Source organism: Galleria mellonella, unplaced genomic scaffold (genome assembly GCF_026898425.1).
Source record: "Galleria mellonella isolate WM207_F2 unplaced genomic scaffold, CSIRO_AGI_GalMel_v1 utg78, whole genome shotgun sequence".
Classification (NCBI taxonomy): Eukaryota; Metazoa; Arthropoda; class Insecta; order Lepidoptera; family Pyralidae; genus Galleria; species Galleria mellonella.
The window spans coordinates 94,740-120,792 of NW_026442151.1; the positions used below are offsets into that span (position 1 = coordinate 94,740).

The window sequence follows — 26,053 nt, forward strand, 5'->3', positions numbered from 1 at the left end:
GTAATATAAATGAATAAAAATTTTATATACACATTTTTATATTTCTATACATTAGCCTGCGCATCCGCAGATATAGAAATATCTTTCTCAATTTATAGCAGGCTAGTGTACAGAAAATGTTTGATATGTCAATTATTTGTCAATGACAAATTTTATTTTATTATTCCTTCTATGTAATTCCTGTTCTTAGGTCTAATCCATAGATTGAAGCTTGAGTCTAGTTGACATCTGACAGATCATCAGCAACAGCTCCATTTCCTCTATTTATAGTATCTATCATCTATTCCTAAAATTCCAGACATATGATATGGAAAACTAATCACCACCGTCTCTGACTTTAGCCTTTTCCACAACGGAACAAACGTACTAAAAAGAATCATCTATTCCTTGTTTATATACTGTTTGATTTGTAAGAATCTTTACTTGAGGGAGGTTTTATTAGGTAATCTAATTTTCCAATTTACCACAAACCATTTTAAGTTCATAATAAATTTGTTTTTGTATTTTGTGTACTATTCTTTTGCGCTTCTAATTAAGTCTTGTAGAAAGTCATGATACATTTAATGAATATGACTGTAACTGTAAATAAAAAAGAAATAGATAAATTAGCTATGGAAGTAAACGTACATCCAACACATATGGTTAAATTTATAGAGGAATTTCAAAAACGAGCAAATACAACACTGACCAATTTAATTGAAGATCGTGGGGAATCGAGTAAGTGCCTTCATATACTACTATTCATCATACTTACGCTCTCGAGAGGTTTGTTTATATATCTGTGCGATATAATTTTTATGTACTTATTTTATTTTCAATTATGTAAGTAATTTTAAATTAACTTCTAATTGTTTCTATTAGTTCCATCCATGTGAAATCATGTGTTTCTCCTGTAAGAATTTAAAAAAATCTTTCATTCATCAGTTATCGGGGTTGACCATTCAAATTCAAAACATCTTTATTCAAATAGACTTGTTTATAAGCACTTTTAAATTGTATTTATTTTTAATTAACAAAATCCACTAATTGATGAATCAAATTGCAGCTCATGTTTGTAACAGCAAATAAACACAAGTGTGCTCCAAAAACATAAGTAAGGAAATCTGTAGACAAAATAAAATAAAAATAAAACAACAAAAACCACTGCCTTTTTCCTAACTTCATACAATGGAAGGCTCTAACTTTATCTATTCTTGACGTACACCAGTTTTTAAGTTGGGTTAACACTTACTCAATTGTACAATTTTGTTAAGTTACAGCAGTTTTTGCTTGCAAAGCAAAAACTGCAAATAAATATATAATATTATATAGCAAATAAACAAACAGACATTCACAAAAAATGTAATATAGATTTCTTTACTTATTAACAAAAAAAAAAATTTCTACAAAGTACTCAAGAATCTATATTGATTTTAGTATGAGTAGGCACTTAGATAGAAATTCTCAGAAAACCCATGTTAGTGAATATTTCTTAATGGGCTGAAAATGAGATGGTAATCCTACCTGTGCTTATAGGTGTATGGTAGTGGGATGCGATATATATATATATATATATATATATATATATATATATATATATATATATATATATATATATATATATATATATATATATATATATATATATATATATATATATATATATATCAGGTTGACCTCCATGTGGTTCCTCCTGGAAACCATTGTGACTAATTTGTCTTGTCTTTGTCTTTACTATCTTGGTGGTGTGTCTTTTTAATATTACATCTTACAAAGGTTGGTAGTTTAATTCTTCTACAATATAAACATTTGAAGAATATAATAGTTTGTTTATATATATATCTAGGTAGTTTCTATGTATATGTGTATATTTATGGTTAAAAAGTCTCATTCTACAAGTTCTGCTTAGTTTGGGACTAGATGATACTAATTTACTGTGAAATCTTAAAAATGGTATTAGTGTTAGTAAATGTTAAAATTAAATATATAATGATGTTACTGCATTTGATGAATGAAAATATATTTATTGTTTCCCTCAAGGAATGATGTAATCCTTATCATCATAAAATAACATTATGTACACAAAAAAAAACTACAAAAAGCAAGGTAAAGAGACAACATCTGCTTTATTTTATATTTGCTTTTTTGAAATTAATTATAATAGATTCACTTACTGATATAACTACAAAAAAAATTGTACTGTTCTGTAATCATTATAATAAATATCTCATCATTTAAGATTTAGTTATATTTCAAGTTCCTAACTGTAATAGAGAAAAAACAAAGTATGAATCACTTAATATGTTAGGTATTCTAACATTTTCTGTGCAAATTCTAAAATTTTTTTTTATACAACTTAGAATGGCAAACAAACTGACGGCCCACCTGATGGAAAGTGGTAACCGTCGTCTATAGACATGAGCAGTACCATGGACATAACAGAGTATACTGTTTCGCCCATGATACCCCCCATGCATTGCCATTCCTGAGGACTCAGGTGTTATTCCTCTGTACCCAGTAAATTCACACCATATCCCACCATTCAAACCAAAACACAGTCATGCAAACACAACTGCTTCACGGTAGAAACACGAATGGGACAGAGGTACCCAAGCAATTGACTTTTGTACAAAATCTCCCTATGGTAAAAGATAATAACAAGTATTTTTGTTACAGATGAAGATATAGAAGACGAAGATAATGATGGTGATGAAGACGAGGAGGAAAATATACATGTAAGTCCCAAAAAAAGGAAAAAGTAAATACATGTATATTATTATTTGTAAAGAATTAATACAATAAAACAATCGAATTTTTTTATTTAGTTTTATTTTATCTTAGATAAATACGCATTGTGTATTTTTACTACGTTATTTTTTTTGCGCGCATTTAAATTCGCATATTGACATTTTTAATAAACAAAATTGTCTCTTTTTTATTAAAATAAATATATAGCTAGAATGAATGTTTTTAATTCATTATTTATTTTTTGTCCCAATTTTTAATATACAATTTAATTAATTTAATTTTAATTTGATTACTAAATATGTTTATTAAAAATAAAAATAAATTATAGTTTCCTTTAAGTTAGGTATTGAATTACGCGGTGGATTAATTGAAAATATGCAATGCGTATTTAACCTCAGTACAAGTATTATCTATTTAGTAAAATACACAATGTACAGTTTAAATATTTACATAAGCTTATGTTGTATTTAAAAAAATCTCACAAATTGTACTACTCTGTCTGAATTCAATGTTAACAATCCTAAATTATATGTTGCAGTAAAAATCCGTATTTAGTATAAACGCATTTATATTTAAAATAAAAAACCTGAACGTTTTGCTGAATACAATTAATATTTACTAGCAATAATCTTACACTTCAATATTTCTCCTAAATTTGTTTTTAGGAAGTTAATTTTATATCTGTTAGATACAAAATATGATAAATAGAAGAATTCCAGGGAAGATTTAGAGTTAAATCCATTTTTAACTAATATAATTTTGTACTTGTAACAAAATCATCCAGTAAACAGTAGTTTGTGCCAGTAAAATCGGTTTTTACTGTAACATGCACATTTAACAACCACTATTACTAAGTAGGTATATGAATTTATCTTATTTACATATATATAATAGTGAAAACATTTGCCTTATCAAATCACTTTTAAAGTTATGTTATTGGAATGTTTCTAATCACAAGTTTATTTTGTTAATTTGTATCTAAAATAGATATTAGTTAAATTGTAAAAGCTAAAATTTTTAGATTATGTTCGATTTATTGATATAGTCATAGGCGTCGTATCCATTTTATTTGCTTGAAAGATCTAATTTTTTTTATGTACACTTATTTTACGTGAACGTGAAAACATCTAGATTTTGAAAATATTAATATTGGAATGTATTTTATTTAATTTGTATTGTATCATCATCGTTTTAAGCGCTTGTATACATCGACTCTGCAATACATTTGAGATCGTTTGAAAATTACAATGTAAGTAATAATAGGTATATTGTGTATTTACTTCGTAAAAGAAATGCTGTCTTTTACGATTGATTGTAATCGATTTTGGTATCACAAGTAACGATTTATTTCTTAAATTATGAGCATGTCATACAAAATTGTGTCTAATATTTTCTCGTTATTTATTCGATAATACATTAAATTTTAATACACCTAAATTTTGTAAATGGCTGACTTAACACCATATGGCGTTATTTACCAGCGGACCGTAGATAGGAATAACAGATAATGTAATTTACGGTGCAATATGATCAGTCATCTTTTGTTTTTATTGGCCGTACATACTCTGAGGCAAGTAAAAAGTACTAAATACTAAGACTAAATATTCCAAATTTCATATTATAATTTTAGTAGTTTGGGACTAAATGACATATATAGTCGTGTATATTTTTATCATTAATTTTTTTCTTTTTAATTTTAGTTTAATATGCTTAAACAAATATCGGTCAATAAGAAATTATCGTGGTATAGTATTTGGCTGACATCTTGGTTATTTCTAGGATTGCCACTTGGTTTATTTGTGTGATAGTATGTTTGTAGTTCAATGTCCAGTTTGGCGTTAAAAATAGGATTCAGTAGTTATTACGTATTGCTTAAATACAAGACAAAATCAGAAAAATCAAAAAAAGCATGTTTGGTGATCAGTGTACCTACCTAGTACCAGTCAATATAAATTATTCTTTTATCTAAATATTTAATGTATTCCTAGATACTATGTTTCTCTTAGAATTTGTTAATCTAAGATGTTTACACTTAATTGATACTTATAGAAAAACAATTTTGAGACTCCAAATTATTATTTACTTATTTTTGTTTATTATTTATTTATTTCATTGTTGTTATCTAGTTCAATCGGAGTGATTCCAAGTGACATACGTCTTCCAGTAAGTACTTACCTACAAAAAACTATGTCACTGACGCTTGATATCTAATTGTTTTAGGTCGAGTGCGGTCTCTCAATGTCATTAATAGTATGATAAAAGGAGGGAGGATCGTATTATCATGGTTTTATTTATTTATGATATCGTTGATGAGAATAATCTTCGTGACTGCAAAATTTCTTTTTATTTTTAATTACCTAAACTAGACTAGTTGATGTTCGTCTTGTCATCCGGAGGCTCAGACTCAGAGTAGCATATATCACATCCGTTGATGCCACATTCACACAGAGGAGTTGGTCGTATGGAGTTACGTAATTTCTGAAAGTAAGACTTGACGTTATATTTCTTTCGCTATCTTATCATATTTTGTTTTATCAAAATATGAGTAACGAAAAATAGAATTGATAGAATACCTAGTTAAAGTGGATTAGGGCGATTAGTCACTACTTTTTTGTACGAAATCGAGTTTTTGCTGTGAAGATTAGTTGGAAAGATCGCTTGTTGTTCATATATATATATATATATATTACTTTTTTCATAGTTTGTTGGAAATAAGGGAAAATAGTTAATGTTAATGTCAGACAATGTGAGACAAGCAGACAGGTCTAAACGCCAGGGACAGGTATAACTTAACGTTTTAGTTTATTATAAAGCCACTTTATAAGGCTCTGCACAATTGCAGTTACTTCAGTGTCATGTTGAGTTGAGTCTGATACTACTAGATACTAGATCAATTATGTAATATGAAAAAGAACCTTACTACAATGTATATAAGTTTCTGTATTAACTATGTAGTTGTCATCGCACATTAATATTATTATAAATAAAATAAAAATATATATTATTATAAATGCCATAGTTTACAATTATTATATATTGTGGTGGTATGGATACTGATTTATTTTTGTTATGACTTGAGATAGTAAAGAAACTGACAACTTCATGGAAAGTTACCAGTATAAGAAAGAACTAGAATAACAAGACAGTGAGTGATCTATTTATTACGGCATGTTATTCTACTACCTCTTGCTTGCAACTTCGATTTTGGAAATAGGTAATCACTTTATAGTTAGGTAACAATTTAAATGGCGTAAGATAAAGTACGCACCAGAATTTAAGTTAAACCTTTAAGACTGCAACTGTAAAAACCACATTCAATTTGAAGCAGCAATTTTTGCGCGATGCCGGAACAAACATACATACAATTTTAAGTGATAGTTTAATTAACCTTAAATCTTAATTTGAAAGAGATTAAGAGACAGGTTTAGCTAACAGCGCTATAATGTCTTTTCATTGCAACAGCGAAATTACTCATAAGAAATGAGATTTCTTTAAGTTTGTTTAGCCGAACTTTCAGTTAAACGGACTATTTAAGTCTGGTTAAAATAATAATGATAAATCGGATCTTTTTGATTTTCTAAGTATGTAAAATGATACCTAAGGATATGAGAAATCACAAACGTAAGATCACTCTATACATATAAGAATTGATAAAATTTGTTTACATATAGCATTACACATTTTTTGTAGTAATAATGATAAAAAATATGACAAATTAAATTGTACCTCTCCTAAATTCTTTCCAGGAGATCTCATTACGATCACGACTGCATACACTGGTATACAGAGCAAGGAGAATGAAGCGATAGTCCATCCTAGAACCTGTGCCCACGCGGGATACACATGCTGCCGGTAGCTAGGTGGTGTGTAGTCCACTAGACTGGCCACCCACAGTGCTAGTAGTAGGGCCGGTGTTGCCACTAGCCAGCAAAATCGGAAGTAGAATGACGGACGTCGACCTGTAATATTATATATTTAAATACATAAATACGAGTATATATAACCATTTTATCATATGTAATGGGGCTCGCGCTCATAAATATATATTAAAACCTACTTATATTTACATATAATTGCGTAATTAATAACTTATACAATGGGGAATTTAATTCTTTGCAGTCAATAATGACTTCGTTTTTGGCAGGCCTTAGGTTTATTTTATATTCTACTATTCATAATATAGTACGATAGGGGGGACAGGAATTGTTAGCAATGGAGTTTGACAGCCCCATCGCTAGCAATATGCCCTATTAGGTCGACCTCCACGTGGTTCCCCCTGGAAACCATCGTGAACAATTCTTGTTGAATGCGTCACGATGGGTTAACTGACCTGCTTCATCCTCACCTATCATCCTTCACTGGTGCCCCGCCGGTTACCATTCCAATATCACCCATTAAAAAAATATAGTACGATATGTATCTGTCTAACACGAATAGTCATGACGTAGCTATGTAGCTTAAATTTTATATGAAGTTGACACTGTTAACAATCACATTTCATTATGGCTCCTAATTTGGTTTGCCAATCTATTTATATACTTATATACAATACCCTTTTTTTAATATTTTGCCATTATCATTATCGTTATGGTCATCATCATTTCAACTATTCATCGTCCATTCCTGCTTTATGTCACTTTGAACAAACAAGTACTTAATTGAGTAGTCGAGTATTACCTATTACAAATTACAATTTAAGTTCAACGTTGACAAAAGATTATTATCACAACACTGCCAACGGATGTACATACAGAGTTAAATAGGCCCATTTTACATTGGTAGTTAAATAAAAAATAACACGTATAGATTCTAGATGACGATATAATTATGTTGCCATTTTATACATAGTACATTTAAATAAATATACATAATGCTAATAGAGATTTAAAACACTTGTCGAGTTTCTTGCGGGTTCTTAGCAGATAACAACATTTCGAACTCTGCAGTAGATTCATAAAAGATGATTTAAAAGAAATTATAGACAAGTCTACATATGCCGCCTTCGTTTAGGGCATGCTCGTAGCCCTACATTCTTACACAAGATTAGAGTACGTGACCATTCTTTATATGAATGTGGTTTGGACGAAGGAATGCTAGAATATGTGTTTTTTGACTGCTCAAAATTGTTAGTCCCATTGTATGTCCTGTTACCCCATGAGATACCCCGTCCTAGCAATATTCCATATCTTTCCACGTTAGTCCACTCTCCGTCAAAATACTGGCAAAATTTGTTGCCCTATATAATTTGAAATTATAGTAGACTCCCTAAAGTCGCATTGCCCTTTTATGTTGGCCCTCTTACAGGTGTCGTACCTTGGTTGTTAATGTTACCCGTACTAACACTTGTCTATTTCCCCTTATTGGTACTAACATTCTGTATTGTATTCGTTTTTAGCATTCAATTTCAACATCAAGCCATATTGTTCACTATCGGCCAGATTCAAGAACCACGGAAACAAGAAAATCTCACTGTGCCTTTGTGTGTGTGTGTGTCCTAACCATGACGTTGGCGGAATCACCAATCAAAATTGGTGGCGGCCATTTAAATTGAAAGAAGAAGAAGACAAGTCTACATTTTCTTTTTAATCTACCTGCTATTTTTTAATAAAACCTATTAAATCAGATATCATAAATAGAAAAAAGACAATAAAATGTTGTTATTACAGATACCGTTGATGTTGCTATAATAAAATATACTTAATCGTTAAGTATGTTTACGCTATTTTTGCATAATTATATGCAACTTAGATACTTGTTCAAATATAATGGAAAGTGGTAGCCATTGTCTATAGACATGAACATTATTGAATAAATGGAGAAGGCTGTTTGAAACTCATGAGTTCCATACTTAAGGTCTAAAATGTTATGCTTTGTATCCAGTAATTTTACTGCGGTATTTTACCTTTTAAACCAAATCATAGTAACGAAAGTGCACTTTCGAAGAAATACGAATCATTGTCTCGCTTATGAGTATTTAATGTTAGTTAAAATAGTTATAAATATTCCTCGATCATATCTAGAATTGACAGTCGAATAATAAAGTATTTACTTCTTTACTTTAATTAACAACAACGACAGTGTTAAAAAATAAAAAGTATAATTTAGATTTTTTGTTATAATTTTGGAGGATATTAGCTACTTAGCTAACAATGAGACCACGTCATGCACAGTGCACATTTAATGCGTAGGTTGAAAAATGGGGTTACGAAAGTAACAGACGTATTTTTAGTTTATTGATGTCACACTTTTTGTCACAAGTAATTATTTCTGTACAAACATGAAATAATTTCGTAGAGTTAGAATGTACTATCATTATGTCTGTTTAAATTTATGAAAGAATTATTAAAAGCTCTAACCTGTCATCCGTTTAATGTTTCGAGATAATCTCCCCACGCCATACAGCCATGCTATGGCAACGACTTCAAAAAAGGCGAGATACGTAATACTGAGAGATGCCGCATAGTAATCCATTAGCTGGAATATATATATGCCGCTTTGTAAGATGTGAGGCAATCCGAAGAATAGAGATACCACACACACACATAACACTAATAGTTCATGATACACGAGCCTCTTGCGTATCATATCAGGAAATCCGTCTTGTATGGATGTAACCACCACTTCAACTATTGCAAACTGAAATGGAATAAAACATTTTAGTAATATTATAATACATACCAGTTAATCCTTTTTTTGTGGTTTTGTTTACCTGACTATTAAGTCCAAGACAAAGGAACATAAAGAAGAATAACACAGCCCACAGTTGTGATGCCGGCATTTTCGCAATTGCTTGAGGGTATACAACAAAAAGCAAACCCGGACCTGAAAACAACAGACGGCGATAGTTACTATTTTTATAATGTAAATGCATAACGTAAAGATATATAAATAATAGCGATGAAAATTCTGTATATACTTACTATCAGCAATGACGTCCTTCACATTGGTGTTCTGTTCGAAAGCAATATTTCCGATAGTAGCAAAGGTAAAAATTCCTACTATGAGACTGGTAACCGCATTGATCAGTGACACCGCCACCGTGTCGTGGAGAAAATTGTTGTCAAATCGGTTATATGAAGCGAACATTATCATAGACCCAAATGCTATGCCGATTGAGTTAAAGATTTGTGATGCTGCATTAACCCAAGGTCTGGACTGTTTTAAAAGTTCCCATTCTGGTTTGAAGAAGAATCTTAAGCCCATATCTGCTCCTTCTAGTGTTAAAGATCTACCAAGGAAAACAATAATCAGGAGAAAAGGCAGTGTTGTGGTGATGTAACGAACTTTGGCTGATGATTTGATACTTTTCCATAGGGCGAAGTACACTAACACCCAAGCACAGACCAAGCAAGCTGCCAATTCCCACCGCATGCTACCAGGGTATTCTATTCCATCACTCATGCTCAAGACTTTTTTCCTGTAAATAATATGTAAGAAAATAAAATTGAATGTCATAACTAACTTAGTAACTTAATATGAGCAAGTATTATAAGAGAGTGACTGTCTCGACCCAAGACTATTTTCGCTTAAATACGCCTCCCCATCCGAAAGTTTGGCAGATTTAATATTTGTTCATAGTTAAATATAGATTTTTTTTTTATTTAATATTAATTCTTTATCGAATATTCCAATTAATCTCAAAGTAGACCTAGATACTTTAGACTGAATTTACATAATATAAATTAATATAAAGACAGACAAATAGGAATTACAACTATATTATTATGTTGAACGTTCTAAATTGTTATTTTTATCTATTGGCGTTAAGGTTGTTACATGGGACGTGTATGTCTATGAATAATTATTATCTGTAATGAATCACTCGAGATAACTATTCTTGTAGGTACTTAATAAATTATGAATATATAGTCAATGATTTCACATAACAATGCACTCGTTTAAAAAATATAATTTCTAAATAATAAACGCATATATATCTATAAGTTGGTGATATATTCATATATGTATATATCAAATATAAGTGTTAGGATAAAATTGCCATTATTTTACAGTTTAGTAGATAATTTGTCATTTTTGTATGTTTTGTTATTATATGAAGATATTAATATAATCAAACCTTACTCGAAGAATTGTTCCGTTGGCGTTTGCGAGCCGTTGGGCTTAGTGAGGTTGTGATGTGGTACCCAACACTGAGGCGTATTCCACCTGTTGGAGCAGCTTGCCCATGGCATTTCGGATTTGAATGAGGTAAAGAAATAGTAGATAGCCCATGCAATTATCACAGCATAATATGTTGACATTAGAAAAGAGATCACAACGCTCGCTAGGCCAGCACCTGTAATAATTTTTTTTATTAAAACACTATATAGTACGTAAAAGTGACCTTTTGTTCAGTTTGACCTGGGGTCCTCGTTCCTTAAACAACTTCAAAAATGGAGGAGGTTTTCAATTTTTTATATTTGTTACCTCAGAAATTTGTCATTTATATTCCTATTTGGATTAAAAAAAATCAGTTCAATAATTTAGTTTTTTAAATTAAAATAACTAGTTTTGCCACGGTTGAAGTAAATGTTTTGTCTATCTGTGTCTTATGTCTGTGCATTATAAATTTATTTTATAATCTAAGTATGGTATTCATGAAACTACAATCGAGACAAAAATCAACTGTATCGTGTAACGTGGTTAATTTATGTTATTACCTTTAAAAAGCGGGCATATTTGTGATAAGGCGCCGATTGGTCCATGGGCAGTATATTGTCCTACAGCTAACTCCATAAACAACATAGGTATCCCGCATACTAATAGTATTATGAAGTATGGAATAAGGAAAGCACCTGAAACAAAATATACCACAAATATGATAGCTTAGAGACTTAGTGGATGCAGATGGTTCATGACCGTTCCTTATGACAGTGTGTGGGGGAGGCCTATGTTCAATAGTGGACAGTTAACGTCTGATATCATATTCAATATGATGATAATCATAGTTACATATATGTTTAAAAGAGGTTTAAAATAAAAATATGTAACAAAAAATATTAAAAAAGTATTACAATTTATTTTATTTGATAATCTTGGTGATGTCGAGATTTAATAGATTTCTTAAATATGCAATGGATGTGGGTGAGTCCTATATGTAACAATTATATTTATAGCATATGGCTTATGTATGTAATAAATGTTTATCGACGATGTTGTTCGTACGACTGAAATAAGAATAGTCTATGTTTTTCTCTATTTAAAATAATACATGCAGGTAAACTGAATGTTATGACAATTGACTGAGCCGTTCAAATGTCAAGAGATTTATATGTAAGAACAAAAATTCAGTTTCATTTCGACTTTATAATATTAGTAAGGATTGTTAACATTACAAAATCAAAATCCTTTTAATCTTAGAAAAATGCATTAACATAAAAAGAATAGAATTTACGTACACATCTATTTAATTTTAGAAGTCTTGCATGACATTGCTAGTCTAATTTGTATCCTTGATATCAATGAGTTGACCTACAGGAACCGACGTAATTAACCTAGTAATTTGCTCAAAGGATAATTTAGCTGTATTGTCGTAGACGCATATGATGATCGAAAACTATTGCAGACAATTAAGTTTTAATTTGTTACCTACTAAGTATGTTTATTATATACCTGCTTTTTTATATTTATACCTAAATATTTTATAAGTACTTTATCTAAGTACTTAATATAAGATAGATATTGCGACTGATTACCCCAATAGGCATAAACAAGTACATGACATATAAAATTTTATAATGAATCCTACGTAACAACTCTTTTAATGTATTAAATATCAAATAAGTAATTCCGAAATCTACTATTCCCTTTTACTGAAATTAGCGAATAATTGTTGCGAAATATAATAGTCTTGCAATAAGTATAATGACAACTTGATCGTATCTACTCCTAAGACATTGTTAGTATTATTATGAATATTTCAATTAAATACTTAAATACTCTACTCCACTGAATTTAATTTTGGCTCTGAATTTAATTACTTAACTACTACTTTCAGGAATAGCGACCCCTGAGGGTTGGCCACATATAAGGCCTATAAAATTAAAGGCAGCTAAACGCTATAAAATTGATTTCTTTTTCACTCTGTACTCTAATATAGAGGGAGTTCTATTAATTAAAATTCAAATTATTACTAATATTATTAATAATTTTTTTTATCTGGTTTATATTTCCAATTTTGTTTAAATATAAAAAGTGATTAGAAGACTGTCATCATTGTGTTCTCTTTTATTAGATATTTATATGTTTTATTTAACATATGTATATGTATATATATTCTTATTTATGTGTTTAGTTATATATATGTATTAATATGTATCTTATATATATATATATATATATATATATATATATATATATATATATATATATATATATATATATATATATATATATATATATGTGTGTGTGTGTGTGTGTGTATATATATGTATATATATATATAAATATAATGATTTATAATTTATTTTAACTTCTGTTTAGCACTACTACTGCCCACTCACTTCTTCCTATGCCTTTTAGAGATAAGTTCTCTGTTAACATTATTAATTAATAAAAGTTGACTGTATGTTTTAGTGCAATAAAGAATATATGTATATATAAAATATAGAATATTGTTCCATATCCTTGATAAAATATTAGTTTTTGTAGGTTCCCGAACATTCGAAAAAATTGGATTTAACTGTCTTTGATTTTATAGGCCTCATATATAGGCAATAGTTATCATGTAAGCCATTAGCTTACTTGTATTACTGAATCGCATAAAAATATATGCTTTTATCTTTTTCATTATCTTGTGATCCTTAGGGATACATTTAAAATTATTTAGTATTTCCACTTACGTGCTAATGAATATAAACCATAAATTAGGCTTAATACTAGATGTAAAGTGAACAAGTGGTGTTTTCCGTTCACGGTAGCGGTAATTGCTGAAAGTGCTTTATATTCTTTGGGATTACAAACAGTCTTATTACTCGCATATTTTTTATTGTAAGTTTTAAATATTTCCCAATTATTTATTTACGGAGTACCTACTTAGAAAGGTTGTGTTTCTAAGTAGGTACTCCACCCCTGATTTGAGTGTCAAGTGCAATGATCATTTATAGATCTTATTAGAAAGAGACTTTGCGTAAAAGTCGTCTGCTTGGGTACCTCTATTCCATTAGTGTTTGTACCTTGAAACAGCTCTGCTTGCACGATTGTTTCAATTTGACGAGTGGTATAAGACAATGAAATTACAGTGTACAGAGGCGTTACACTATGGTCCTCAAGAATTAGATTTGTTATTGTAATTTGTGATGTCCACGATATAGTAGATCGATATCATTTTTCATCGGGTGGCCAGTCAGCTTGTTTCTTTTTTATGCATCGTATGTTGCATAAAAAAGAAAATCTAATAAAAGCAGTGCTTAGCTTAGGTAATTTGACGCCTTGAGAATACTACTCTAACTCATGCATAGCTCTGTTATCGAGTGTCAGTTTACGAAGGTAATCAGCTGTAATTCACGCTGCATTGTTGTGTTGTTGTATCACATTGGAGCCTAGGTGACAACCGTCACTAGTTAACGCCGGGCGACACAAACAACAGTCAATCACGATCTCACAGTTTTGTGTACATTTAAAATTTTACGTTATTATCGATTCTTAGTATGTCAATTGTAAAAGTTTATTTAGGTAGAGGCTTTTGCACACAGTTCGCCGCATATGCAGATTACGATTTTGAGTCAGTTTCCCGAACATAACTTATAATTATAATAAAAAACAATAATTTCAAATAAGTCTATAAGGTCTGCTTTTTGATATTCACAACCAATTAGTTAAAGTCTAAAAGATACATAATATGTTATCCAAATTATCAATGTCTTATTATCCTAAAAAAAGTCAAATTTCTTTTTCGGTTACATCATATGTTGGGAGAAACATCAAAAAAGCTCCACAACATACTGGCTTACTGTGTAGAAATGGATCACCCTGTAGAAATGGATCACCCAATCAATAAGTGTAATTAAATATTAATTGAAAAATAAATACTAAGGTAGTTAAATGGTGTTTATCAATCATAAACGTGGTTAAATACATAATAGGGTATAAAATGTAACTTACATCCTCTTTAGATGTTAATTCTAAATTTAATGAATTCGTGAGCGTATAATTATTGCAAGTATATAAATTGATCCGAGAACATTTTGTCGCCAAGTATCGGTCGTAACATGTACATATTTGCAATGTCACGATGTTCACGATCTTTTTGTCACCCTAACGAGTCAATTTACATTACCGGAGGTGAGACGTCGCATTAGCTCGTGTAAAAAGAATTTTGGACTAAAATCGATCTATTGCTATAAGTACCTATTGAAAAAAAAAATTATTTATTAGTCACGATTTCATTGAATGTACATATCTATGGGCGTGTTTGGTAGTGTCGTCATATAATTTGAAGATATGCGACTACATATATGTATAAGTATGAGCAATATTAACACAATATTTATCTATACTGATATTTGTCAAAAACGATTAGCAATTTTTAGTACATAATATGGTTAGTACTTACACTATGAACTTTTGATGGTTAAGCAGATAAAAAGTATTTCGTTCGGTAGAAAAAGACGCTATTGTGAGACATTTTGTTATAGATTTTTTTTAGCGGGTGATAATGGAATGGTAAATCCGCCTGCGGCTTCGGTTTAATAATCATCGTTATGTAGCATCAATTACATCCCATTAACGTTCCACTACTTAGTACGGATTTGTTTTTACAAGAAGGATATTATGTTACCCTACAATGAAGGCGCTTCATTCCGTCGAAGGTAATTTTTGAAATGTTAGTCTCGATTAACTTAATAGTAAAAATCAGAAAAAAATATGTAATGAAATTCGTTCCTTAAACTAGACTTTGAAATTAATTAAATTAAATTGTAAGTTACATAAATAAAAAGAGTTTTATTTTCTAAAAATAGATATTTTACCAAAACACAGATTTTTGAGATTCACGTTTAGCTGTTATTCAATTATAGCTGATACATTTTTCTCTAATGTATGTGTTTATTTTAAATTTGACCAAAATTTTGGTGCAAAAATCTAAATTTGTATTAATTACGTATCGAAGAGTTGAACAGTGTGTCCATGTGAGACGTGCACGGCAGTCTGTCGCTGGCATTCTGACGGCGAACCGGTGTCGCAGGACGTCAAAATTTCTACGTGACCATACTGTTGATTTTCTTTGAGCGTTCTCAGATTTGTATAGACCAGAGCGCCAAATTTTTAGAGTAAAGCCTATTGCTTATAATAATAGGTTTGTCGCGTGTATTATGTAACGGCAGTTTAGCCTATTCCGAAGTTTAATAGATATTACTTGTATTGTGTATGTAAGTTATTCGTAAACTTGTAATTGTAGCTGACTTTTGTGACTATTAGGTTATCATCATCATCACTATATTAGCTGTTATCTGTCAACTGCTGAACATAGGCCTCACCTATAGATAGCCACAAGGAACGGTCCTGAACTACTTCTAAATCACTGACTCCCTGAAATATATTTGAGGTCGTCACTTTATCTAGTGGGAGGTCGTTCTTATTAGTGATTACCTGCAGAGGGTCGTTACTCAATAGCCTTTCTTCCCCTTTTGTTGTTGGTTCTTAAAGCTATGTAATCAACTCTTTGCCTTTAGCTTGCTTATCCTTCGGGCTATATCAATGACTTTGGTTCTTTTGCGAATGTCCTCATTTCGGTTTCTGTCACGCAAAGAAATTCCGAGCATAGCCTTTTCCATAGCTCGCTGAGTAATTTGAAGCTTTTGCTAATGGGCAACCGTGTAGGATCATGTTTCCTTTCCATAGGTCATCTAGTTAAAATCTTCCATGTATTTGAGGAAACTTTAAGGTATTTTGGATGAAAAGATGTGGCGTAGTTTTTCAAATTCTGCCTAGCCTAGGTCGATTCGGCAATAGACCTCTCGGTCGAAATTGGACTTACTTAGTCGGACAAGTTGTCCCAGGTATACATACTTGTCGATAAGTTTGAACGTAGTGTTTCTTAATCATGACTGGTATAGGCGTGACTCCATGTCATTAGATATAATTTTCGTCTTGTTCATGTTCATCTTAAGACCTATCTTTTGAGAAACAGTATTGAGGTCATTGAGCATAGTATTCAAGGTCTTTAGGGGTTCCGCCATGATTATTATATTATCACCAAATTGAAGGCATGTGATGTATTCGCCATTGATGTTAATATCATATCTTTGCCAGTCCAGGAGTTTAAAAACATCTTCTAGTGCAGTTGTAAAGTGTTTCGGGGATATTATGTCACCCTGTCTTACGCCTTTCTGTACTGAGATAGGTTTCGTACTCAGATATGTACTTAGATAGACATCGTAGCCTTACTGTATATACACTTCAACACTTCGATATTCCCATAGTTAATCTCGCCCAATCATAATAGCGCCCAGATCTCGACCAAATCAAAGAGTTTTATCATAGTCCACAAACACCAGTCATAGTGGTAGATTTTTGATCTTCTGTATTATAATCTGTCATAGCGTATATATGTGGTCTATTGTGCAAAAGCCCATTCGGAAGCCAAGTTGTTAGTGATTAATTTGTTGGTGATTGGAAGTCGTCGAGTATTATGTTATATTGTATATTTATTAAGATTGTGCAGTCTCATAGTACACGATAATTATATTTAAATTTTATATAATAATATACAATATGTTTCAGATAACCTTATTTAGGATTACAATATGATATTAGTATTTTTCTGCGACTTCGTTCGCGTGACCGAAATACATCGATTGACAGAGGTAAAAAATAGCCAGTGTCGTGTTTTATAAAAAAAAATACGTGTTAACCAAATTTTATAACGATGCATTGATATTTCAATTGTTACAAACCAACTCGTTATCACAACTGTAATATTAATAAGAATATCCTGTTATTGTTGTAAAAATATATTATTCATTTACATTCAATAATTAACTTATAAAGAAATAACTTGCACAATTAAGTACTCTTCGTTATCGCGATAATTCTAAGCTAGTAGCTGGAGAAAAAAGTTAAACCTATGGCCATACGGCACAAGGTCAAGTAGGAATGAAGCGCCTTAATATGGCAGTTAGGCGCTCTGATATAGAATTTCATTCGTGTTTTTCTTCTATTGCACTGATATATTGTATCCTTAATCGCCTCTTACGATCTTGGTTACACAGGACAAAATTTGGACCTATAATACTTTAAATAATTTCATCCAATAAAAGTATTAAGCTATATCTCATTAACATATAAAATATACAATATACCATAGTTGCTACATGTCTTATATAAATCTCTATTATAAAATGTTGTTGAAATACGTTCAGCTATTTTGTCGTAACAACGCTACAAACAGATATCGTTTTTAAAATTAAATTCCCTTCTTCCTTCTTTAGTTTATTTTCGTGTAAAGGAATTCAGATTACAAAATTTTGCCTCCTTATTTTGATAAATATGGATTCGATTTTATGTACTCACCTCCACCACTTTTGTAACACAGATATGGAAAACGCCATACATTGCCGAGGCCCACGGAATATCCTACGCAGGCTAAAACAAACTGTATTTTGTTGGCCCAGAATGGTCTGCGGGGCTTTAGGTGATGGTCTTCTGCATCTTCTTCCTCTTCTTCGCAGCTCTCATGGGATGCTGTGTCTTCATCAGGTGGTCTGCGATTATGAAATAATAAGAATAATATTTATCTGGTAGTATTTTGATATAGATTGTTTACGATAACATGGCATCGTATCAGCCGTTATCTATTCATTGCTGAATATAGGCCTTTCCCATAAGGAGGAGTTTGACAGTAGTTACCATGCTTGGCAGGCGGGTTAACAACGTTTAGTTTTTGATGATGTTTTAATAGGGACGCTACTGCTCATCCCTTGACCATTAAATTCCCTTAGTCGCCTTTTGTGACCCATATGGGAAAGTAAGGGGAGGCATATTCTATGTTGGGACCAAATGCCATGCCATGCCATGGACGTGCCATATTAACATAGATAAGCTATAGTTATGAAGATAAGGAATTGAATTACTTCTATTTGTTTTATACAACTTAGAATGCTAAACAAGCTAACAGTTCACCTGATAGAAAGTTGTAGATAACCGTTAGCTATAAAAATGAACATCATTATGAACCTTACATATTTTGATAACTATGACACCTCCCATGGATTACTATTCCTGAGGGATAAGGTATTATGTATCTGTATCCTTAAATTTTATTGCTATATTTCACTATTCTGTCTTAAAAGTCCAGTAGGCACGTCTCGTGTTTATGCATAGAAGTTTTTCTTAATATATTCATTAATTATATAAAAAGTAAGTTGTCAATAATAAGCCATTGCGCTTAAGGGGCTATTATTAATATAAAAGTAATTTGAATGTTCTTTTCTGTATATTATATATCATATGCTGTTTTTTTTTAAATAAATACTGTAAACGACGATGTATAATGTACCTGGTTTGTTTTAATGTTTAATATGTATGTATTTGTTTGTATTAAATAATATATATTTGCATAAAACTATACACTTTAAATAGATTTAAAAAATAATGTAAAATAAGTAATATAATAAATGAAATAAAGTGGATAAAGGAATTAAAATCGATAAGAATTTGCTATAAATTTTGTCTTTTACAATAAGAATTATTTTAGTTAAATACCTACTTATGTATTGAGTGGGGCTTCGTAGTTGTCTACACGCAGCTTCCACACATCTAGTCATAGATAAAATAAAATGTTTGTGAATACTGAACAAAATATTTCAATGTTTGAGATAATAACATGCCTATGTACGTTACACAGATGATGTGTTTTGTGTGGCTTTAAAAATAAATGACACTGTTTCAACAACTACCTAATGAAATATTACACTTAAGATAACGATGACAAGTTAATAATAAGTATGAGTTTTACTAACATTTTATGCATTCACTTTTTAAATAGATCCTATATATCTAGATCAATAATATTCCTGACAGTGTCATGTTGAAATGCTTCGTCAAAATCGGCCTATGTAATAAATATAAGTTTCATTTGTCTGAATATTGTACCATAAAAAATGGGAAGTGTCGATACTTCTAAGGTGAGTTGCATAGATTAATGATACAATGATGTTTATGCAAGTGCCGTCTCTTAAGTAGTGATTACTTATACTATGCATCTATTTGTTGATTACACCTTAAATATATCTAGTAATACAGGGTGGCCCATAAGTCCTTAGTAATGAAAAAAATTAATTAAAATAAAACTAATTACACTATGAATAATATTTTTATTTGTAAATATAGCTAGAAAAACGGGAATTATTTTTTGTAAATAACGTCGTCCAAATGTAATCCGTTACAGTCACGGCACTCTTGCAAACGCCTTCTGAAATTGTCGATGACTGCGCGGCATGTCACTGCTGAAATGCTTGCCATTTCTCTGCGGATGTTTTCTTTTAGGTCATTAATTGACCGCGGGTTAGAGTCGTACACTTTAGCCTTAAGGTAGCCCCACAAAAAAAAAATCCATTGGAGTCAGATCCGGGCTACGTGGTGGCCAGGAAATGTCTCCTCTCTTAGAGATAACTTTGTTTGGAAAAAGTTGACGGATAACGGGCATAGCAGTATTGGAGGTGTGGGAAGTTGCTCCATCCTGTTGAAACCATGTTCGGGCAGGCTTTAGCCTGGAAAGTTTTGCAATTTTTGTGTGAAAAACTCCTCGATCATGACCACATATCGCTCCGAAGTAACAGTAACAGCACGCCCTCTGCCGTCCTCAAAAAAGTAAGGCCCTATGATGCCATGGGCTGACATAGCGGCCCAAAATGTAACTTAAGGGCTATGTAAGGGCTTCTGTTAAGTTTTGGATTAATCGGGCTCCAATAGCGGCAATTTTGTTTACTAACATGTCCGTTAATGTGGAAGTGTGCCTTATCAGAGAACATTATGTTATTGAACGAAGTAAACCGATTAAACATTTCATTAGCATAATTCACTCTCTGAATAGCATCAGTTTCTTTTAATTCTTGCACCAACTGAATTTTGTAAGGGTGCATAAGTAAATCTTTCTTCAAAATCCGTTGTAACGATGTCCTGGATACGTTTAATGCACTGGAACGCTTACGAGTTGACTGTGTAGGATTTTCACGAATAGATTGTGCCACTGTGTCGATGTTTTGTTCCGTACGTGATGTTCTTGGGCGACCCAACCGCGGTTTATCTAACGTCGAACCGGTCTCCTCGAACTTAGCAACCCAATTCTTAATCGTTTGGAGAGCTGGGCTGTCATCAAAGTTGTGTAAACCTTTGTGTTCTCGAAATTTACGCCTCGCAACGGTTGCCGAATTGTTGTTTTGATAAAACTCGCGCACACAAAACGCACGGTCCGCTCCGGTGAAACGCTCCATCGCGACTAAATTCCCAGAAACCGAAGTTACTGCCCCCGCTTCCCCTGCACCGCTCACGCGCGCCGTTTTCGTTTAATTCAAATTTAACTTTTGTAAGGACTTTTGGGCCACCCTGTATAATACGTTACACAATTACGTTCTCAATTCTGCACCGATTTTCTCAATCGGAATTGATGGCGTTCACTCTTGTGCTCGTCTCATATGTTGTGACAATTGAAATTGCCGTTTTACTGTGAGTAAAAACTGCTTGTTGTGAAATAAAATAGATAAATAAAAATAATATTTGTACAACTAAATAAGTAAGAATTAATAAAAGAACAGAAACAGATGAGAAAACAGCAAAAAAGAATAACTTTAACACATCTAGTTATATACCACAGAGATTTAAATACGTAAAAATTTGGGGGATAATCTGCAGTGACGATCGCGTTATATCACTAATGTAACCAGAAAATACTCGTAAATCTTAAATTGAATTAAGAAAATAAAGATAAAAGTTAAATTCAGATTAAAAGTAGAATAAAAAAGTAAACAAGAATATATATATAATTGATAATTGAAATTGACCGGGACAAAGGTACCTTATATTTTTCTTTCACAATTACAAATCAGAACTTATGTTTTTATAATAGTTTAGATGAGCCTATCATTATTCATTAATGGCTATCTACTAATTAATACGCAGAATGGTCTAAATGAGAGAATGTAGACAATGGAGTTCCATTACATTTATTAATTAAAGTTTTGTTTGACTGTCTTGATTGCCGTGTTTCGGTCTGAAGATCAGTGCAGTACACTAGACTCGCAATTCCATTATACCTTTGTCTCCATGTATAATAAATAAGGCATGACGAGCGCCTTGGGCAGCTAAGTATATTATGTGATTTTGATGTATTTAGAAAAATTAATGTGCTTTGTTATTTTTTTATCAATTCTGCTAGTAAGACAGGTCGACATGTGTTGGCATAAGAAGCTCCGGCGATTGTTATTTTTAATTCAAAATGTGTTAGACCAAGTACATCATACCTAATTTTGACTTTATCATGACCCTTTTCTTATAGTTTAAAACTAAGATTTAAATTATTATAGATTAAAACTAAGAAACCAGTGTACTTGACATAGGCTCTCGGGTTTCTGATTCCTGTCCAATTGATAACAATTGTAAGTGATTTAACTGCTTCTTGAACACCATAATATTTGTTACGTTTATGGTTACACTACCATTTTCCATCAGATTGCCCATCTCTTTGCTTTGCATTCTCAATAAAAATACATTAAACTGTAAGAAACAATGCGGGAGCAAAACACAGATAATTTTTAATAATTTTGTATTGTGGATGCTTATTTCCATGCAACATAAAAGGTAACTCTTTTGCCACATACCAGTTAGATTCGTATGTATCTACTTATAACTTTTTTATTATCATAAAAAATTTGATTCAAACATATTAACTACAAAAAATTCCACCTTCGGATAGGCATATTAACTGGTAACCTTGGTTTACTCGTACATAGCTTGTTTGGATTAAAGATGGATGACCTACAACGATGGCAGATTAATGTGACGTCACAGAGCTTAAAAGATTTACCTACGTATGTGTATCTACATACACATATGTACATATGCAATATATGGCACCTATATGTTCATTAAGAAGATGACATTAATTACAAAAATCCGTTAAGGCGTGAATGATTAACAGACATTTAAACCTTTTTATAAACTTTCATATTCATAATCAATGACTTATTCGTCATTGTAGAATTTTAGGATTAAAAATTGCATATTGATTTTACTGTTTGATTTATTAATTTTTTCTAATAAAATTATAAGTAAACGTGTAAATTTGTAAAGATGTTTGGATGTTTGTTACTTAATTTCATTTATATGGCTGAATGAAATTGGAAGAAATTTTGGACACAGATGAATGCTTTTTTCTAATTCATCTTTAATTTTATTTGAATATTTAATAATTATACAATGTATTATATCTAATTATATTAACTGACGAAACAGGCCTTGTGCTGTCCACGTTCTATTTTTTGTTTTATAATATATGGTTATTGTTTTATTAACAATAAGTTTTAATAATATTTGATTTTGTTTAGGTACGTAACTTAAACAAAAAATAATTGCCAAATCGGTCCAGCTATTCTAGGTATACGCTTAATAAAATGACAGAATTTAATGTTTATTTCTAAGTATAGATAGGTAGATAGGTAATTGCGCGGAATCGCTGCTTAAAAAAATTATTATAGGGGCCATAAAATGATTTTTATTTTATATATTTTTTCTACTAACATAGTTTAAGTCGATTGTTACTAACAAAAATGGATCTTAATTATCTGTAATAAAGAAAACATTACTATTTATATTATATTAATCCATCCTGGTGGTTCGGAAGTCAGGAGTTATTAATCTCCATACTTATTGATAATATACCTCGATACCATTTTTATTTACAAATTTATCATTAATGTAAATACATACTTATTTCAAGACAATTTAAAGAGCTAATCCTTAACTGTCAAGGTGTAAGTATGTAAACGTATTTTAAAATCATTATCAAGTAGGCAGTGATAAGGCCAGCCGCACGATCAATCGTTGTATCCGTGTCGTATGGGAGATTGTAAGAACAGCTAGATAGTGTTGCAGGCTTATCAGTGTCAGGCGTGAAGGTCGAGTGCCAGCTCCTTATAATCCTAAGTTTCATAGGATTTGCTTTACAGTATCGCGATGTCATTATTTAATGCACATCGTACAGATAAACCTTTGATCCATCGAAAGTGCATGCATAATAACATCTCTACAAAAAGTGACGTATTTAGCGATATATTTTACCTTATGATAACGACTATATTTGATAAGAATCGAATGTTGTTAAAACGAGTAATTTTAGTTAAAATATCATAATTAAGATTTTATTACGCGTACATTAATAAGATAAAAGATAACACGTGATGAACCGCTTAAAACATTTTTATATCTTTAATTAGGTACTTTTTTATATTAGCTGTTGTTCGCGACTTTGCATGTGTCATGTTTTTCCTTTAACAAATTTTCAAATATCCTTTTTTAGCGAAAGCTTATGTTATAAAATAAATCTACTGTTTATGGATGTATTATCTATGGTAATAGCTTGGTCTATGATTGACAGAAACTTACTACACTAGATAGTTGATTGTACATGAAGAAATATAGATTAAAGCTATTAATTCAGTCGCGGAAGTTTTATAAAGTTTAATATGGAGAGTCAAGATAAAAAAATAAACACCTAATTTCTGTTTTCTAGATATAGTAACTTTCCCTATAAGTAGATTGTTAGGATAAAGGATTTTATAAGTAGCTTAGCTATGATCTGCAACTTCGCTCGCGAATATCCTGTAATGTTAAACCAAGACATGAACCATTTATAAATTTATGTCCGAAACATTCAGATACATTCAGCCGTTTAAATGATTCAGTAACAAATATCTTTATAATTTTGTTCAATAAATAAGATAGTGAGATTAATTATTACTAGTTGCGGTGGAGGAAATCGATCTAAGGGAGGTTTTCATTCATGTTTATTATTGTAAAGTTAGATATGATTTTGATGTATCCTACATGAAAATTATTACTCATGAGTATAAGCTTTATAGCTCTATAATTGTTAATTGATATATTATACAAATCAACATAACCTTGGGACGTGTTGTCTTCTATAGACAATAGTAAACATAGGTATGACTATCGACTTTTGCATTTATATCTCCTTTCACCGAATACGGTTTGTTTTCAATAATTAGTCTGCCGTTTAGCTTATTAGTTCGTCCTTGATTGAGCATCCTCAATCTAAGTTGCAATAGTAGACTGAAATGAAAATGCCCGGAATCCGGTCCGCTAGTTTTATATTAATCTTTAATAATTTTCATCAATCACCAATGTGATCCATTTGGTTAATATTTTGCTCTTTACAATTATAAAATAGTGACTGCAATGTTGACAAAACATACCAAAGAAGGTTGAGATGTTTCCTAGACATATTAGTTTTAAAATATTGCAATTTAGTTTTATTTATTTATATAGTTTCGCAATAAGCAATTTATTGCCCTGCAAAGGAAAACAGTAGCTTTAATTTTTTTTACAATACAGTGGACAAACGAAATGAATAGTGTTAAATGACTACTGCCGCCCATAAGTATCCGCAATACCAGAGGAATTGCTAGTATGCTGCCATCCTTTTTAAAAGGCATATGCTCTTTTCTTGAAGGTTAGATGTCATATCGATTCGGAAATACTGCTGCTGGAAGTTGATTTCAAAACATGGTTGTGCGTGGAAGAGAGTGCCTTAAAAATGCATGTTGGGGGACCACCACTCATTCAGATGGTTGGGATGGAGTTTTCGTTTGTAATAGGTTGTAAGATGGTAACAATGAGCAGTAGATTAAAATCTTTTGGAAGTTACTAAAAATAGTAGTATTTTATACAGATATTCTTCGCCACTAGCCATATTACCGAGTTGAAATCTAAATAAAACATAACCTTTTGACAGTATTTAAAATTAGTTCAGCTGGAGTATTAATATTTGAATTAGAAATTCTTTTAACCTGTCGTCAACTCCTGAGGAAAGAACATGTAAAATTTTAATCAATATCATACTGATTACGCTATTTAAGTGGGATTGTGTATTAATATTATATTTACTATTTTATACAAGCATAATCCGTTTCGAAAAATATCTAATTATTTTGTCAGTCTTAAACCATAATACGAAAACCAGAATGAAATACACTGACTGTTACTTAGATGATAATTAATTAGATAAATGAGTTTGACGATGGGGTAAATAAGTAGGAGGTAGATTGTTAAAATTTGAAAGGTCGAAATATAAAAACAAATCGATGATAGTCAG

General features: G+C 31.2%; 2 protein-coding genes across 2 annotated transcripts in view; one reads left to right on the forward strand and one right to left on the reverse strand.

The window, feature by feature from the left end:
• The first annotated feature begins 177 nt into the window (after nucleotides 1–177).
• Nucleotides 178–2,795, forward strand: LOC128202210 (uncharacterized). The gene is made up of 2 exons (XM_052901652.1): nucleotides 178–717; nucleotides 2,656–2,795. The coding sequence occupies exons 1-2, from the start codon at nucleotides 552–554 to the stop codon at nucleotides 2,739–2,741; spliced, it is 252 nt and encodes an 83-aa protein (XP_052757612.1). The 5' UTR covers nucleotides 178–551; the 3' UTR covers nucleotides 2,742–2,795.
• The window catches only part of LOC113517593 (sodium- and chloride-dependent GABA transporter ine-like), a 27,765-nt gene continuing 4,365 nt past the window's right edge, over nucleotides 2,654–26,053 (reverse strand). Inside the window, exons 2-9 of the mRNA XM_026902309.3 lie at nucleotides 18,238–18,428; nucleotides 11,388–11,522; nucleotides 10,810–11,023; nucleotides 9,648–10,144; nucleotides 9,437–9,549; nucleotides 9,084–9,363; nucleotides 6,454–6,686; nucleotides 2,654–5,205 (exon numbers count right to left, since the gene is read on the reverse strand). Of these exons, the coding sequence (XP_026758110.1) occupies nucleotides 5,095–5,205; nucleotides 6,454–6,686; nucleotides 9,084–9,363; nucleotides 9,437–9,549; nucleotides 9,648–10,144; nucleotides 10,810–11,023; nucleotides 11,388–11,522; nucleotides 18,238–18,428 (1,774 nt within the window). The 3' untranslated portion in view covers nucleotides 2,654–5,094. The remainder of the gene's footprint in view (nucleotides 5,206–6,453; nucleotides 6,687–9,083; nucleotides 9,364–9,436; nucleotides 9,550–9,647; nucleotides 10,145–10,809; nucleotides 11,024–11,387; nucleotides 11,523–18,237; nucleotides 18,429–26,053) is intronic.